The sequence below is a fragment of the Portunus trituberculatus genome, chromosome 45, assembly GCF_017591435.1.
Source record: "Portunus trituberculatus isolate SZX2019 chromosome 45, ASM1759143v1, whole genome shotgun sequence".
NCBI classification, from domain to species: domain Eukaryota; kingdom Metazoa; phylum Arthropoda; class Malacostraca; order Decapoda; family Portunidae; genus Portunus; species Portunus trituberculatus.
Genome location: NC_059299.1, coordinates 3,573,605 through 3,589,979, shown reverse-complemented (window position 1 = coordinate 3,589,979; position 16,375 = coordinate 3,573,605). Strand labels below are relative to the sequence as shown.

Below are 16,375 nucleotides of genomic sequence, written 5' to 3'. Positions count from 1 at the left end.
GAAAGACGGCGAGGTGTGGCTTAGGAATGGGTGTCGATGCTAACTTTACTATATCATCACTTTATAGATTGCCAAACCGTACTGGTAGATTTTTGTTTGTTTAGAGGAATGGTTTAAGATGTACTGTGTCGAGGTATTGTCTTTTGTTCTTTTTTATTTATTCCATGTTGGCTGTTCACTGCAATTTATGGGGTAAAGGGGATACTTTTTGTGGTATCTCCTATCTCAAAGCCCATCCATTAGGAAGCCCAACCTACACTCGGACTGTGGACAGGATTTGAACTCGTACGCTTGGAGACCCCTCGGACCCCAAAGCACGCATGGCTCCACTGTATCACTGCGGCCCCCAATGAGCTAAACAGTGCTGTGTCATTACTCCTTTAACCTCTTCAGTACTGGGACGCATTTCTACCTTGAGTTTTAGCTACGATTAGACGATTTTATTTACATTAGGAAGGGTCTATGGAGATCAGAAGATTAATAGCCAGTCTTCATTACTTTAATCCCCACATAAGTTTCTGTAAAAAATCACCAAATAGTAAGCAGAATGAGTATGAAAGCGTGTCATGGTACTGAAGGGGTTAAATTGATAGCTGCCACATATCGTTGGTGAAAGTTTCCAATAATCGTATCGTGAACTGTTTACCAAACACACACACACACACACACACACACACACACACACACACACACACACACACACACACACACACACACACACACACACACACACACACACACACACACACACTTAACGTATATTGGATTACCCAGCAGCCTTGACCTTTAGTACTGTACGTGTTGAAGAAATGGTGTAGGTGGAATTTAGACCGGACCTAACTCCATCTCCTCCACCTCCTCCATCTGCCACCTGCCACCTGCCACTTGCCACCTGCCCCTCGCCTCAGCGCCAGGTACGGACGTGGACCTTCAATCATCTTGCCACTAGTCGAAATTGTTTGTTTGGCCAGGCACTAAGGCGGGAGCTTAATGGACCACCGCCCTCACCACCTCACCCTCCCGCTTGCTACTTCCACACGTGTACCCTTTACACACACACACACACACACACACACACACACACACACACACACACACACACACACACACACACACACACACACACACACACACACACACACACACACACACACACACACACACACACACACACACACACACACACACACACACACACACACACACACACAGGTAGGGATGGGAGTAGTATTCCTCTAATCTGTTATTTGATTTCGTTTCTCGTTAGTGCAATTTCCCTCAAACTGGAAATAAACTCAATCATCCTTCCCACTAACTCACTTCCCTTGTTTATGTCTGTGCTTCTTGTCTCCTTACCTACCTGTGTCTGTTAACCTGTCACTCACACACCCACTCACCCACACACACACACACACACACACACACACACACACACACACACACACACACACACACACACACACACACACACACACACACACACACACACACACACACACACACACACAGAGGTAAGCACAACACACCTGCGGGAGGGAGATGACTGCGGAGATGAGCCAGGCGAAGAACAGCATTATCTTCCCTCTGCGTTGGGCGTCGTTCACCTTGAGCGGGTGCAGCACAGCGAAGTAGCGGTCCAGACTGATACACACGAGCACCATTGAGGACATGTAGAAGCCGAACGCTGAGAGGAATTTGTACACCTTGCAGCCGAAGTTCCCGAAGACCCACTCTATGGTGACGTGCCAGGTGATCTCCGTGGGCAAGAAGACGAAGGTGACGATCATGTCCGCCAGGGAGAGGTGCAGGATCATCATATTGACGCGGGACTTACGGTGGCGGTTCCTGAACAGCGCCACGAACACCAGCAGGTTCCCGACGGCGGCGATGGGGAAGAGCAGCGAGTAGGCGATCAGCTGCGTCATGTTGATATCCGTCAAGCTCTCGGGGATGTGCATGGGGGAGGTGGCGCTGCCGTTCACCTCGCTGGAGTTGGACCAGAGAATCCCGTGCTCCATCTCCGCCTCTAGAGTGTGGTCCACGTACTCCGCGCCGGACAGAACCACCTGCTTCACGTACGGCTGCAGGAGGGAGTCTCGCAGGACGGGGGATGGACTAGCCTCCCACAAGCTGTCCGCGTAGACATCCTCAGCCTGATCCATCCCTGGGGGCGTGGTGGCGCGGCTGCCGAGAGGAGGCGTGGGTGCGTGGGTCACTGGTCTGGTCTGTGACACCTGGGACATCACCTGGAGGTTCTTGGCTCTTGGCTGCCGCTAGAGGTCACCGCACTGCCAACACATTGCTCTGCCCGGCGTGGCCCTCCGTCAGGTGGTGTAGGAAACGTGTCAGTAGCACCTCATGAATCACTCCGTCAGGCAAGATTGATCCTTACAAAGATACTGTGACTTCCCTGCCTTTTCTTCCCATTTTTCTTCGGCCACTCCTTGACGCCCCGTTTTTTGTTGCTCTCCTCGACGGGATGAATAGAAGGTCAAGAGGAGCAGCAGTCGCTTTTCTTCACGTCCCTCTGGAGATTGAGACAAATGGGAGCGTCGGCCGGCTGATGCGACACCTCCCCTGCTGCTGGTACTGCTGTTATTCTGCTGCCTTCTATTCCAAGAGATCATTTAGGCCAGGGGAGCGCAGAGGCCGAGTCCAGCGTTGAGTCTCCATTGTGTGTGTCCTTGCGTGTGTTTGTCCAGTCTAAAGGATCGCAGGTTCACTCTTCACTCTTACCACACCTTAACCACGCGTCTCCTTCGTCCTCGTCTGAAAAAAAAGGGAAAAATCTGTGAGGGAGAGCATTAAGAAAACTTGTACAGACAGATAGACCAAAAGTTTTGCAGATTACAGCCACGAGAACCCCAAAGATGTACCGCCCATGTGTGTGTGTGTGTGTGTGTGTGTGTGTGTGTGTGTGTGTGTGTGTGTGTGTGTGTGTAGCTGAAGTTAAAGTTTCTGTCTTTTTTTTAGCCCACTGGTTGATTGGTTCACTGATATTCTCTCTCTCTCTCTCTCTCTCTCTCTCTCTCTCTCTCATCAAGAAAACATCTCACAAATATTCCAGAAAACGAGGATACGAAGTGTTTTTTCATAACCAGCGAAGAAATTATGAAAGGAGCCTCGTCTTTCACTTTCGATCTTTATGGAACGTACAGAGTGGAAAAGAACGACATTTTTTTCATTTTTCCGATGTCTCACCCTTTCCTTCCAATCTAGAAGGAGGAGGAGGAGGAGGAGGAGGAGGAGGAGGAGGAGGAGGAGGAGGAGAAAGAGAAAGAGAAGTGAGAAGAAAAGGAAAAGACGAGATGGTTCATGTAAAAACCCTGGCGATTAACATTGATTCTCTCTCTCTCTCTCTCTCTCTCTCTCTCTCTCTCTCTCTCTCTCTCTCTCTCTCTCTCTCTCTCTCTCTCTCTCTCTCTCTCTCTCTCTCTCTCTCTCTCTCTCTCTCTCTGTGTGTGTGTGTGTGTGTGTGTGTGTGTGTGTGTGTGTGTGTGTTTTAATTAAACCACTTCGCACAAGAGAATTTGTAATATGTCGCGTGGAATGAATTACATCACTGGGCAGGTATATATATATATATTAATTCACTGCCAGGCTTACAAATGACTACCTCCACACACGCCACGAGGAGGAAGTGGTAGGAAAAGGGAGTGTATATTATTTCATCTCACCGCTGCTAAAGACTGGACGAGTGTTGAGTTACCGTGGGGGATTGTGTTGAAGTGACAGTATTGAGTGTTGGTGAAGGATGAGTGTTAGTGACTCAGCCTTACTAGTCGAGCGTTTTAGTATTCCAGTCTTGTAATCCAGTCACTTCAATTGAGAGGGACTTTGCTCAGGTTAATCCCTTCAGTAGCATGACGCGTTTCCATATTCATTCTGGTTACTATTTCGTGATTTTGCACAGCTTCAGAAATTCATGTGGGGGATTGAAATAGTGAGGACTGTGGCCATTAATCTTCTAACCTTCCTAGATCCTTCCTAATGTCAATAAAATGGTCCAATCGTACACAGATCTCAAGGCAAAAATGTTTCCCAGTGCTGAAGGGGTTAAAATAGTGAGGACTGTGGCCATTAATCGTCTGACCTTCATAGATTCTTCGTAATGTCAATAAAATGGTCTAATCGTACACAGATCTCAAGGCAAAAATGTTTCCTGATATTGAAGGGATTAATACCTATAGATAAAGAGTGAGTCAGCTACTAGGGGCGTCTTGTAAACGTTTTGCTATTTAGAGATGACAGGGAATTTGCTAAGGTTCGCTCGTGTCACCGTCAAACTTCTACAATGATCTATAGTCTGTCTGCTCTGAAGTCGCTCCTAGGTCTGGGTTTGAATGGTGTCCCAGGGAATGCGTGGTTGTCAGATCTTGAGGAAAACCGTGAGCTGTCCTATCCTTGTAATAATTGCGTTGATCAACAGAAAACAAGTATTATTCACATCAAATCAATCACGTTATCAATAAGTTACAATATGTTTGAAATCCAGGAGTCACTTTACAGCAGACAGGCTATAGTAATACTCCAACAACTGAGACGATTTAGCTACGATTGTTATCTCATGTTGAAAAAAAAAAATAAATAAATAAGACTGTCTTGCTATTTCACGAGGCATTTATTACACATTTAAGACACTGCAATGCAACTTTTGGGCTTTTGGTGAGTCTTAAGGGACTGACACTTTTATTTGGCCTTTTCTTCCTCTCTCATGAAAAAGTAAGCCTGGGTTTTACTTGGTGAGAATACCACTGTAGAAATTTGCGTTTCTCCATCACGTCTGTGGGGTCAGTGTTGGTGCAAGGTGTAAGGTGTGAGGCGGAGGTCACAGCCTGTCGGAGTTACCTTCACAACACCAGTAAAAATAGTAATAAGGTCATGTTTTTATCAAGAGTTCCCAGAATATTAAAGGTTAGGTTGGCACGTGAAAAGTGAAATCACGGGGAAGAAAAATGAAGGCAGGGGAGGAGCAATGACCGTGCCAGGAGCTCTTAGTGTCGCAGGATGGCGGGAAGGGAAGCATGTAAACACTTCTTCTTGAGACCAGTGACCGTGATGGGGCGTGCTGGATCCTGTAGCCGTCACGAATGTTGGTGGTGATGATGGCGATGGTAACAATAATGATAAGAGGAAGAATAACAAAAGAAACAATAGAAATAATAATGACTTTTCAGATTGCATAATATCAAAAATACAGCAAAAGATATATGTAAATGAAGTGAGAAAATTCAATCAGAGAGACGCCTTAGGACAAACCAGACCAGGATGTGACGGGGCGGAGGTCGAAAAAAGCCAGGAGAGAGACAAAAACCAGACTCAGACGCGGGAAAAAATAATACTAATAAATCAAATTGTAATGATAATAATGACCGTGATTGTACTAATTGTAATAATGAAAATAACAATAACAGCAATAACAGTAAGTAAATGAATAGAGTTGTTTACGAAGCCTTGAATGAAGCACCAAAGCAACGAATTCCAAGTAAAACACTGTATCGAATACAAGAGAGACAAGAGTTATCAGAAAAACGCAAACACGCAAACACTTGACATCGTAGAGAGGGAATGAATCTGTGCTCAATAAGATAGCTGAGATCCGGTGTCTTCCTTTTCTTCCTCCTAATACAAAGGGTTCAGAGAAATGTTTGGATTATTTTACAAGCTCACACCTTTTGAAAGCCTCGAATAGAATCAGACTTTAATCTGTCCAGTTCTGAAGTCTTTAAAGTGTCTCTGGTCTGCATTCTTTTCTCTTTGTGGTGGAGCCTTTGCGGTGCGGTGTGGTAGGGGGTCACTGTTCCCTCTGATTGTCGTTAAAAGCCCCCTGAGTTATAAGACCATCTACCCGAACCCACAGTAATCTAACAGGAATAGAATGTTAATCTAGTGATTGACATGAACTCAATATGCAATGGTGCTGCAAAGGATATTATTAGATCAGCCTTCTAATCATCCCTGGAGATGTAGACAAGCCCTGCGCTCGTCCATCACTACAAGAGTATCATTACGAGGGTATCATATTTCGCTGTCTTTACCTTTTCCTAGTGATCCTCCCGACGCGGCTCGCTACACACACACACACACACACACACACACACACACACTCTCTCTCTCTCTCTCTCTCTCTCTCTCTCTCTCTCTCTCTCTCTCTCTCTCTCTCTCTCACAAGCTGGACCATTTGTCTATCAAAGCGTCGTGTGACATTCGTCTCAAAAAACAGAATAAGAAATGAGTTCAATTTCGAGTAATGGAAGAACAAACTGCTGACCTTCCCAGTGGAGCTCTGTATTCTATTCTCTCACGCTGAACAATTCCTGCATCAAAGCATTGTTTACCAGTCCTCTATAAAAAAAAAAAAAAAAAAAAACCAGTGAAACAAAGGCTTCATTCCAGACCCATGCATCATGTTTGTGTTGGGCAAGAATAAAATTGTGGTCTTCCTGATCCAGCTTAGTATTCATTCTGGGTATTATTTGGTGACTATATACGTTCAGAAACTCACATGGAGGATTAAAATAGTGAAGACAGTGCCATTTATCTTCTGACCTCCCTAGACCTTCCCTAATGTCAATAAAACAGTCTTATAACACACAAATTTCAAGGTAAAAGTGTGTCCCAGTATTGAAGGGGTTAAACTCGAAGACTGAACACTCCACAAAGTATCGTTACACATTCAGCACGAAACAAACTGACACAAAGGACGGATCCATTTATAACAGACTACTCATGTTGGCAACACTGCATGAACCAAGGGAGCGGCACTCGTGAATGAAGCAACAGGATTCGAGTTGCCATTGTATCGCTTCATGAAACACAGACAGAACCTTACTAACGCTTACCAACCCTCCCGAGATTGATAGGGACACACACACACTCTCTCTCTCTCTCTCTCTCTCTCTCTCTCTCTCCTAATGTATGTATATATTTTTCTACCTCACATTATGAAATAGAGGCCAAAAAACAAGTCTCTCTCTCTCTCTCTCTCTCTCTCTCTCTCTCTCTCTCTCTCTCTCTCTCTCTCTCTCTCTCAGCTTTTCTTGGATGATATCTTTTTGTTGTTTTTTTTCCTTATAAGAATGTGTCCTTGAAGTCTTAATGGTCTTTGATGATGATGAGGAAGAAGAGAAGGAGGAGGAGGAGGAGGAGGAGGAGGAGAAATGATGATAATAAAGAGAGACAATGCACAATTACATTTCTGGCATTTTCTCATTATTTTGACATTTATTTATTTTTACATCTTTAAAATTGAAGTGGAAAACGAGAATAAGAAGGAGGAGGAGGAGGAGGAGGAGGAGGAAAATGACATAAATGAAGAAGAAGGAGGAAGAGGAAATAAAACAAGATATCTAACATTTCTCTTATTTCCTTCACCTCAATCTGATTTATTGTGTATTTTTATTCCCCACCTGCAAATTTCCTTCATTTTTCCCTTTTCTCTTGTTCTCGATGCAATTTCCCACGTTCCCTCCGCTCAGTCACGTAACAGCACGCAGAACCGGAGCCTTGTAGCGGTAAGAGGAGTGTTGTGCTTCAGTAATGCCCCGCTAGTCTCAGGGAAAGAGTGGGCCATTTAGAGCACTTATTTTGAGCCGTTTAGCGCTTGATTGCTACATTATATTATCATTAGGTGGAGTGAGGGAGGTTTCTTGTTTCCTTGTATGTGTGTGTGTGTGTGTGTGTGTGTGTGTGTGTGTGTTTCAGTGTTCAAATGTTTTTTTTTTTTTTTCGTTTGTCGAGAGAGAGAGAGAGAGAGAGAGAGAGAGAGAGAGAGAGAGAGAGAGAGAGAGAGAGCAAAGGAAAAGTAAAGGAAAAGTAAATAGACGAACAGAAACAAAGAGACAAAGATAGGCTGATGAATAGACAAAAAAAAAAAAAAAACGGAAAAGCAAGAAAAAGCAAATGGATATACAAAAACAGAGAGAGAGAGAGAGAGAGAGAGAGAGAGAGAGAGAGAGAGAGAGAGAGAGAGAGAGAGAGAGAGAGAGAGAGAGAGAGAGAGAGAGAGAGAGAGAGAGAGACAGGCCGTAACAAATAGGCGTCTTTCACTGCCTGGGAAAGTAGGTCAGGGAGTCACACACAAAAAAGGCTTGTTTTCCTCCTTAACTGCTTCCCTGCGACCCTCATTCAGTTTTCCTCCATTAGCTCCTATCGCGTGAACCATTCGTGTGCCAGAGAGAGAGAGAGAGAGAGAGAGAGAGAGAGAGAGAGAGAGAGAGAGAGAGAGAGAGAGTCACGTATCGCTAGTTCACTTAAAAGAATAAAAAAGAAACGAGAGAGAGAGAGAGAGAGAGAGAGAGAGAGAGAGAGAGAGAGAGAGAGAGAGAGAGAGAGAGAGTTGTCATCAATTTTTCATCAATTTCTCTCTCTCTCTCTCTCTCTCTCTCTCTCTCTCTCTCTCTCTCTCTCTCTCTCTCTCTCTCTCTCTCATTTTTCAGTTCCTTGAGAGTTGGAGATCATTATCAGGATTTCCTCACCTATCTTGCCTTGTGGCCTTATATTGTGGTGGCGGTGGTGGCGGGAGTGGTGATGGTGGTTGTGGTGGTGGTGGTTGTGGTTGTGGTGGTGGTGGTGGTGTTGGTGGTGATGGTGGTGGAAAAAAAAGTGTGACATTCTCATCACCTGATAAAGTTATATTGTTTCAAGTCGTCACCTGACTAACATATTTCATTACCACTTCCTCCTCCTTCTCGTTTTCCTCCTCCTCCTCCTCCTCCTCCTCCTCCTCCTCCTCCTCCTCCTCCTCCCTTCTTTTCCTGAGCTTCGTTTTCCGTCTTTCATTTCACTTCCCTTTTTTTTCCTATTTTCTTATTTTCAGTTTATTGTCAAGAAAAGATGTTATCCATGTGTGTACCAGATCCATTCAGACATATATACATACATACATACATCGTACATACATACGTACTTACACACACACACACACACACACACACACACACACACACACACACACACACACACACACACACACACACACACACACACACACACACAGTTGCATTATTCATTTTGGTAAATTTTGTTAGTTTCGTTCTTATTTTTTTTATCGCTTTCTTTTTGGTTTTTGCATTTCTTTTTTTTTGGTTTTGCTCTTTTTTTTTCTAATTTTCTCCACCTCCTGTTCACTATTTTCATTTCATCTTATTCCCTGTACCTCCTTTTCTTCTTTTTAATTCTTACACTCATTCTTTCTTTCTCATATTTTCTCTATCTTCTCTTAGTTCTCTATCTTCTCTTAGTTCTTACACTCATTCTCTCTCAAATTTTCTCTATCTCCTTATTTCCTCTACACTACTTTAATTTCATTCTATTCCCTGCACTTCCTTACAACAATGGCACTGACACACAACACAACGAGTGAGGAAGAGAACATACCAGTGCCACAACTCACAACCCTCAGCACACACCCTGCACTATCACAACACGTCCCCTTCGCCATCACAAGACGCATCCTGCACCATCACATTCACGTCCCCTGCTCCATCAGAATGTTCATATCTTTTACCATCCCGCCTCGAATCAGTGTGAGATCGCGAGCAGGGCGGGGAAGAAGGAGAAATCGCACGTATTGGGTAGGAAGGTGTATTACTTGGCCTGAAAATAACTTAGTCAGTGTTCAGGTGACTTGCGAGACTGCTCCGAAATTGAGTAGAGGAGAAAAAAAAGAGAGGGAGGAAGGTGCGAGTTTGGCAATAAAGCCGACAATATGAGAGAGAGAGAGAGAGAGAGAGAGAGAGAGAGAGAGAGAGAGAGAGAGAGAGAGAGAGAGAGAGAGAGAGACTGAAATAAGAGAATCAAGAATAATTTTGTGCATATATGAGAGAGAGAGAGAGAGAGAGAGAGAGAGAGAGAGAGAGAGAGAGAGAGAGAGAGAGAGAGAGAGAGAGAGAGAGAGAGAGAGAGAACTGAAATAAGAGAATCAAGAATAATTTTGTGCATATATGAGAGAGAGAGAGAGAGAGAGAGAGAGAGAGAGAGAGAGAGAGAGAGAGAGAGAGAGAGAGAGAGCGTTGACAGTCTTTACACCTGAGGGCAGGTCGTACAGTCACCAGACACTAGAGGCGCCACCTGGCCTGCCTCTCACCGCAGGTAATGAGAGGAGGGAGGCAGGATGTCACCTCTCTCTCTCTCTCTCTCTCTCTCTCTCTCTCTCTCTCTCTCTCTCTCTCTCTCTCTCTCTCATTCTTCTTAAGCCTCATGGGAAAATCGATTATTTTCTTTGTTATTTTGTACCTAAAGAGAGAGAGAGAGAGAGAGAGAGAGAGAGAGAGAGAGAGAGAGAGAGAGAGAGAGAGAGAGAGAGAGAGAGAGAGAGAGAGAGAGAGAGAGAGAGAGAGAGAGAGAGAGAGAGAGAGAGAGAGAGAGAGAGAGAGAGAGAGAGAGAGAGAGAGAGAGAGAGTATACTTGAGAGAGAGAGAGAGAGAGAGAGAGAGAGAGAGAGAGAGAGAGAGAGAGAGAGAGAGAGTGAGAAAGAGAGTGAGTATATTTGAGATGACAGTAAGAAAAGTGACAAGTGAAGAGCTACACACACACACACACACACACACACACACACACACACACACACACACACACACACACACACACACACACACACACACACACATAACTATAAATCCACAAATATTTAAGGGGATTAAAATAGTGAAAACTGTGGCCATTAATCTTGTCCCCTCCATAGACCGTTCCTAATGTCAATAATATGGTGTTATCTTTGCCAAACTGTCTTCAGATGCCCTCAAAACATGTCAAATTGTCTTAAAAATGCCCTAAAAATCATGTCTCAATATTTATTCTGCTTACTATTTGGTGACTATGCAGCTTCAGAAACTTAATGGGGGGATTAGAATAGTGACAACTGTGGCCATTAATCTTCTGACCTCCATAGACGCTTCCTAATGTTAATAAAATGGTCTAATGGTACGCAAATATCGAGGTAAAAATGTGTCCCAGTACTAAAGGGGTTAAAATTACAGGAGAAATTATTATAGAGTTCCTGGTCACTGCTAAGAGATACACAGAAAAAAAAAGATATTCTCAAAAGGAAGATCTGCTTTATTTGTTTCAAGGCGCCTAGAGATTTATTTATTTGTGTCTATGATGCGATGTGAGATTTTTTTTTTTTTTTTTGAGCTTACAGTAAAGAAGTTCAGTAAATTTGCCTTGGGGTGGATTGTTTTGTTGAAGTAATCCATTATGTGTATATGTGTGTGTGTGTGTGTGTGTGTGTGTGTGTGTGTGTGTGTGTGTGTGTGTGTGTAGTGCGTGGGAGGCAGAGAGACAAGTATAAGCCATGTGAAATTCAAAATGTCCATCCCACGCTATTCCATATCCCTTTTGGATGTGTGTGTGTGTGTGTGTGTGTGTGTGTGTGTGTGTGTGTGTGTGTGTGTGTGTGTGTGTGTGTGTGTCACAGTAACTCCTTTCATGTACCTTTGAATTGGTTTTCGCCCAAAGTCTCGTTTTAAAATTGTGTGTGTGTGTGTGTGTGTGTGTGTGTGTGTGTGTGTGTGTGTGTGTGTGTGTGTGTGTGTGTGTGTGAGTGTATGTTCGTCCACTGTGCTCTTTAGAAACCAATATGAGCAAGTGAAAGCGGGTGGGAGAGAATGAGAGTAGGAGAGAGAGAGAGGGCCTCGAGTGAGACTGTAGATACCTTTCCCAGGCCACGGCACTTCATGGAGGGTGAGGGTACGTGAGGAACAGAAAAGAAGGGAGAGTAAAGAGACAGAGACTGAAGCAGAGACTGAAGAGATCTCGGTATCCTCTCTCCTCTCCTTTGACTCTCCCTACCTCTTCATTATAAAGAGTAGTTCATAGTAGCTTCACTCTAATCTTACGTACTTAAGTTTATTACGTCACCAAGTGCGTTTACGTATACCGCTAGTGATTATGTAGGGTTTAAACAGGTCAATTTTAACCTGTCCTTTCTTCCGGCCCCTCAAGGATGCCTTTTCCCCGTCACGCAGAGATGAGAGCCATTAATACGTCAGGAGGTCGTATTTACACAGTCTCCCAGCGCGTGTTTTGGCGTCCCTCAGGAGTGTTTATGGGCCTGTAAGCCAAGGGTTCTGCCACGCCGTGTTTCTTGTCTCCGTGGTCGCCCTTTTGGCCTGACAAGTGTTTACATATCAAATAAAACGCCCTGCACGAGATGGTGTGGTCACGTGTTGTTGCTCCTCACCTTTCTCTTTACTTTACGGCTCTTTCTCCACCTTAAAAAGTGTACCATGTCACTAATTCATAAAGTACTAATTGGTTTGCTGTTCGGTACCTGCGCTGCCTCTACGTCGCCTCCTCGTCTTTATGTCACGTTGAAGCTGGAGCTGTTTGTTCTTCCTCTGTCTTCCTTTGTGTTCCTTGGATGGAGGTGAACTTTTTGTAATGTATAACACTTTCAATATACTCAGTGGTGTTTCTTCATCTTCAGTTTTAAGCCACAGATGGACTTAAAGTTGTTTCGTAAGTTTCGTAAGTTTCGTAAGTGCAAAGAGGATAAACGTGAAGCCTTTTAACTGAGCTTTGGCAGGATTTGCGCCCGTGTTGACTTGGTTTTGCCTCTTGACTGTACATGTATGGGAATGGTTCATGAGGAGACAACAGCACTCCCGGCACGTGACTCAGCCTCGACTCAGCAGACTCATTCCTCTCGCCGAAAAGTGGGTGAGTTTGTGTTTTAGTCAATCTGCCAGTTAATCAGTCAGTCAGTCAGTCAGTCAGTCAGTTAGTCAGTCAGTCAGTCAGTCAGTCATTCAATTACGAAAGTTTTTATTATCTCTCTCTCTCTCTCTCTCTCTCTCTCTCTCTCTCTCTCTCTCTCTCTCTCTCTCTCTCTCTCTCTCTCTCTCTCTCTCTCTCTCTCTCTCTCTCTCTCTCTCTCTCTCTCTCTGCTAATTGAAGTTCGCCTTTCATTAATCACAACTTGACCGCACACACACACACACACACACACACACACACACACACACACACACACACACACACACACACACACACACACACACACACACACACACACACACACACACACACACACACACACACACACACACACACACACACACACACACACGCTTCATTTGCAGCTTGTACGATCTGAGCTTTTCCTTCACTAATTCCCTCGCGCCTTCTTTCCCAACAAGCGTGACTCAGTGGCGTGACTTAGGTGAAGAAGTGCATGGCTTACAGCGGCAATTAATGTGGAAAATAGACTCTGGTTTGTCGAGGAGGGAGCGATGGAAATAGAACGGGCGAGTAGTTGAAGGAGGAGGAGGAGGAGGAGGAGGAGGAGGAGGAGGAGGAGGAGGAGGAGGAGGAGGAGGAGGAGGAGAAGGAGGAGATTGGTGTATACAGTTGTAAGTATAAAGTTAGAGATTTGTTTATAAATACTGTAATGGAGAGAGTGAGAGAGAGAGAGAGAGAGAGAGTTACACAATTACCCTACAGCAGCAAGTCACGTCCTGTCATGATGGCCGGCGCAGTGTTCAGCCTTAACAAACCCACTCACTGTTGCCAGAAAGAGACAAAACCCAACACCAGTGAAATATCGACCCAGCGGTGACCTTGCGAGTAGCGGAGCAAGGTCAGGCTGGTCATAATACACGTGGAATTTATTGTCACAGCTGCCTGCCATGCCGCTCCCCTCTCCTCCTCCTGTCTCACGTGTAAAGTACGTACACATCTACATTTTTAACTCGCAACTCACACGTAACACACACACACACACACACACACACACACACACACACACACACACACACACACACACACACACACACACACACACACACACACACACACACACAACTCACTAATCCTGCCGCTCCTTTGCCGCCGACACGCACGCACGTAAACCTTCATGAAGTGTGTGTGTGTGTGTGTGTGTGTGTGTTTTCTCTCTCTCTCTCTCTCTCTCTCTCTCTCTCTCTCTCTCTCTCTCTCTCTCTCTCTCTCTCTCTGTAGTTCTCAGCATTTCCCTTCACTCGTCGAAACTTGCTTCTCTTCTTTTTCATTTTTCAAACTCCTAGTGATTTCTTTATCCTCTGCTTCTCACATGTTTTCTTTCAATATTTCTGAAAATGCTACCTTTCTCATTAGTCCTCAAACTTCATGTACTTTTTATACACTATATTGAATTTTTTCTTTTCAGTACTTTCCAAAACACAACTTCCTTCTGCTAATAGTCTTGAGACCGTCAGTGTCTTTTTTCGACCTCTATATCTCAACCTTCCATAATTTACCAAACTTTCTCCTTCAGCTGTTTTCATACCTCGCTCCTTCTTTTGCGACTTCCTTTGTATCTTTAACGAAATTCCTTCCCCTCCATATCTTACCATAATTGCTAAAATACTCCTTATATTGTTCCTTAAATCACTTCTCAATATTCCCTTTAGCCATTTCAGTACTGGGACGCATTTCTACCTTGAGGTTTATGTACGATTAGACGATTTTATTAATATTAGGAAGGGTCTATGGAGGTCAGAAGATTAATGGCAAAAGTCTTCTATATTTCAATCTCCCACATGAGATTCTGAAGTTGTATAAAGTCACCAAATAGTAAGCAGAATGAATATGGAAACGTGCCCTGGTACTGAAGAGATTGATAGTAAATAGATTTTTCCTTCTCTTATTCTCAAATCAACAGTTTACTTTCCTCTGCTGTCTTTGAGTCTTCCCTACAATTAATAGAATATCCCCTCTTCCATCACTCTTTAAACCCTCGATGTGGTCTCCCATTCACTTCCCAACAATACTTTATACCCTTCACTCTTGGGGCGCATTTTTACCTTTAGATTTATGTACGATTAAGCGATTTTATTAACATTAGGAAGGATTTATGGAGGTTAGAAGATTAATGGCCACAGTCTTTACTATTTTGACTCTCCACATGAGTTTCTGAAGCTGTATGAAATCACCAAACAGTAAGCAGAGTGAGTATGAAAACGTGTCCTGGTTCTGAAGAGGTTAACATCAGGTAGACTTTCCATTCCTTTACCCTCAAACCCGCAGTGTATATCTCCTCCACCTTTAAGTCTTCCTATTCAGTATACCCCAATATAGTTCTTGCTTCCTTGTCTTTTCCCGGCCAGCTGAGAGCCACAATCAGGACGCGTATCCAAGTGAAGGGGAGGGAGAAATGGGTGCATCGAGGCAGCTCCTGAGGGTATTACGGGTCACTGGCCGATTACAGGCTCCTCATCTTTACTGCCAGAGTGCTTTGGGAATTGCCGTGTGTGTGTTGGGAAAAGGGTTAGGTGGTTGAGGGTATTTCAGTGTGGGACAGAGTTTTTATTTTTATTTTTAGGGTTATTTAGTTTTTATATCTCTAGTTTTATATGTGGGAATAATTGATGTGTGGGTTTTATTACTAATTTTGCCATCGGTTGTGTTTCGTGTTTCATGTGTATTTGTTTTTCATTGTTTTTCGATTAACTTTTATCCAGAAATTAAGTGGCAATAGGAATCTAATTGGCCGAGCGAGCACTCACTCTCTCTCACACGCGCGCTCGCACACACACACACACACACACACACACACACACACACACACACACACACACACACACACACACACACACACACACACACACACACACACACACACACACACACACACGTCTGTCTAATAAAGGGTGGATATATTGAAGTTCATTAAGCAGTACATTCCTGTGTGGCTCAAATATATTCATGAAATGTGTAATAAACGGTCACCATCATCTCTACCACCACCACCACCACCACCACCACTACTACCACTACTTCTACTACTATTACTATCGCCACTGCCGCTATTACAACTACTATCCTTTTAACAAATCCTACTACTATTACATCACTATCATCATAAACAGTAATACCAACCACAACAGCAACAATGAATCATCACCACCACTAACACCACCACCACCACTACTACCACTGCCACTACTTCTACTATTACTATCGCCACTATCACTATTACAGCTATAACCCTTTTAACCAATACCATCATAAAAACAGTAATACCAACCACAACAGCAACAATAGAATCATCACCACGACTAACATTTATCACCATCACCATTAAAATCCTCAGCTTTAAACAAAATTAAGCCCAAGAGCACACCCGATACACCCCGCCTCTTCTCTTCCTCCTACCGATAATTCACTGGAAGCTTCATTTACATATCCAACTGCTCATCCCTCCCTCTCCCACCACCAGCCTCCCTTCCTCCCACTCATTCCGCTCACTAGTCAAGGGTGCGTAATTCAAGCGCCTTTCTCGTGGTCTTAATGCATGGTGTCACAGATGTGGCTCCCTATGCTACATTTACTGGAGACGAGGCCACCTGTTTCACCTGTCTTACCTGTTTGCCTGTTTTAGTGCTTGACTTAT

At 44.0% G+C, this 16,375-nt stretch overlaps 1 protein-coding gene across 4 annotated transcripts in view; it reads right to left on the bottom strand.

Annotated features, from left to right (window-relative positions):
• Nucleotides 1-16,375, bottom strand: part of LOC123519610 (gonadotropin-releasing hormone II receptor-like) — a 75,581-nt gene that overhangs the window by 36,346 nt on the left and 22,860 nt on the right. For all 4 annotated transcript variants that reach the window (XM_045281035.1, XM_045281034.1, XM_045281036.1 and 1 more), the window contains exon 2: nucleotides 1,527-2,769. In XM_045281035.1, coding sequence (XP_045136970.1) covers nucleotides 1,527-2,243 — 717 coding nt within the window. In that variant the 5' untranslated portion in view covers nucleotides 2,244-2,769. The remainder of the gene's footprint in view (nucleotides 1-1,526; nucleotides 2,770-16,375) is intronic.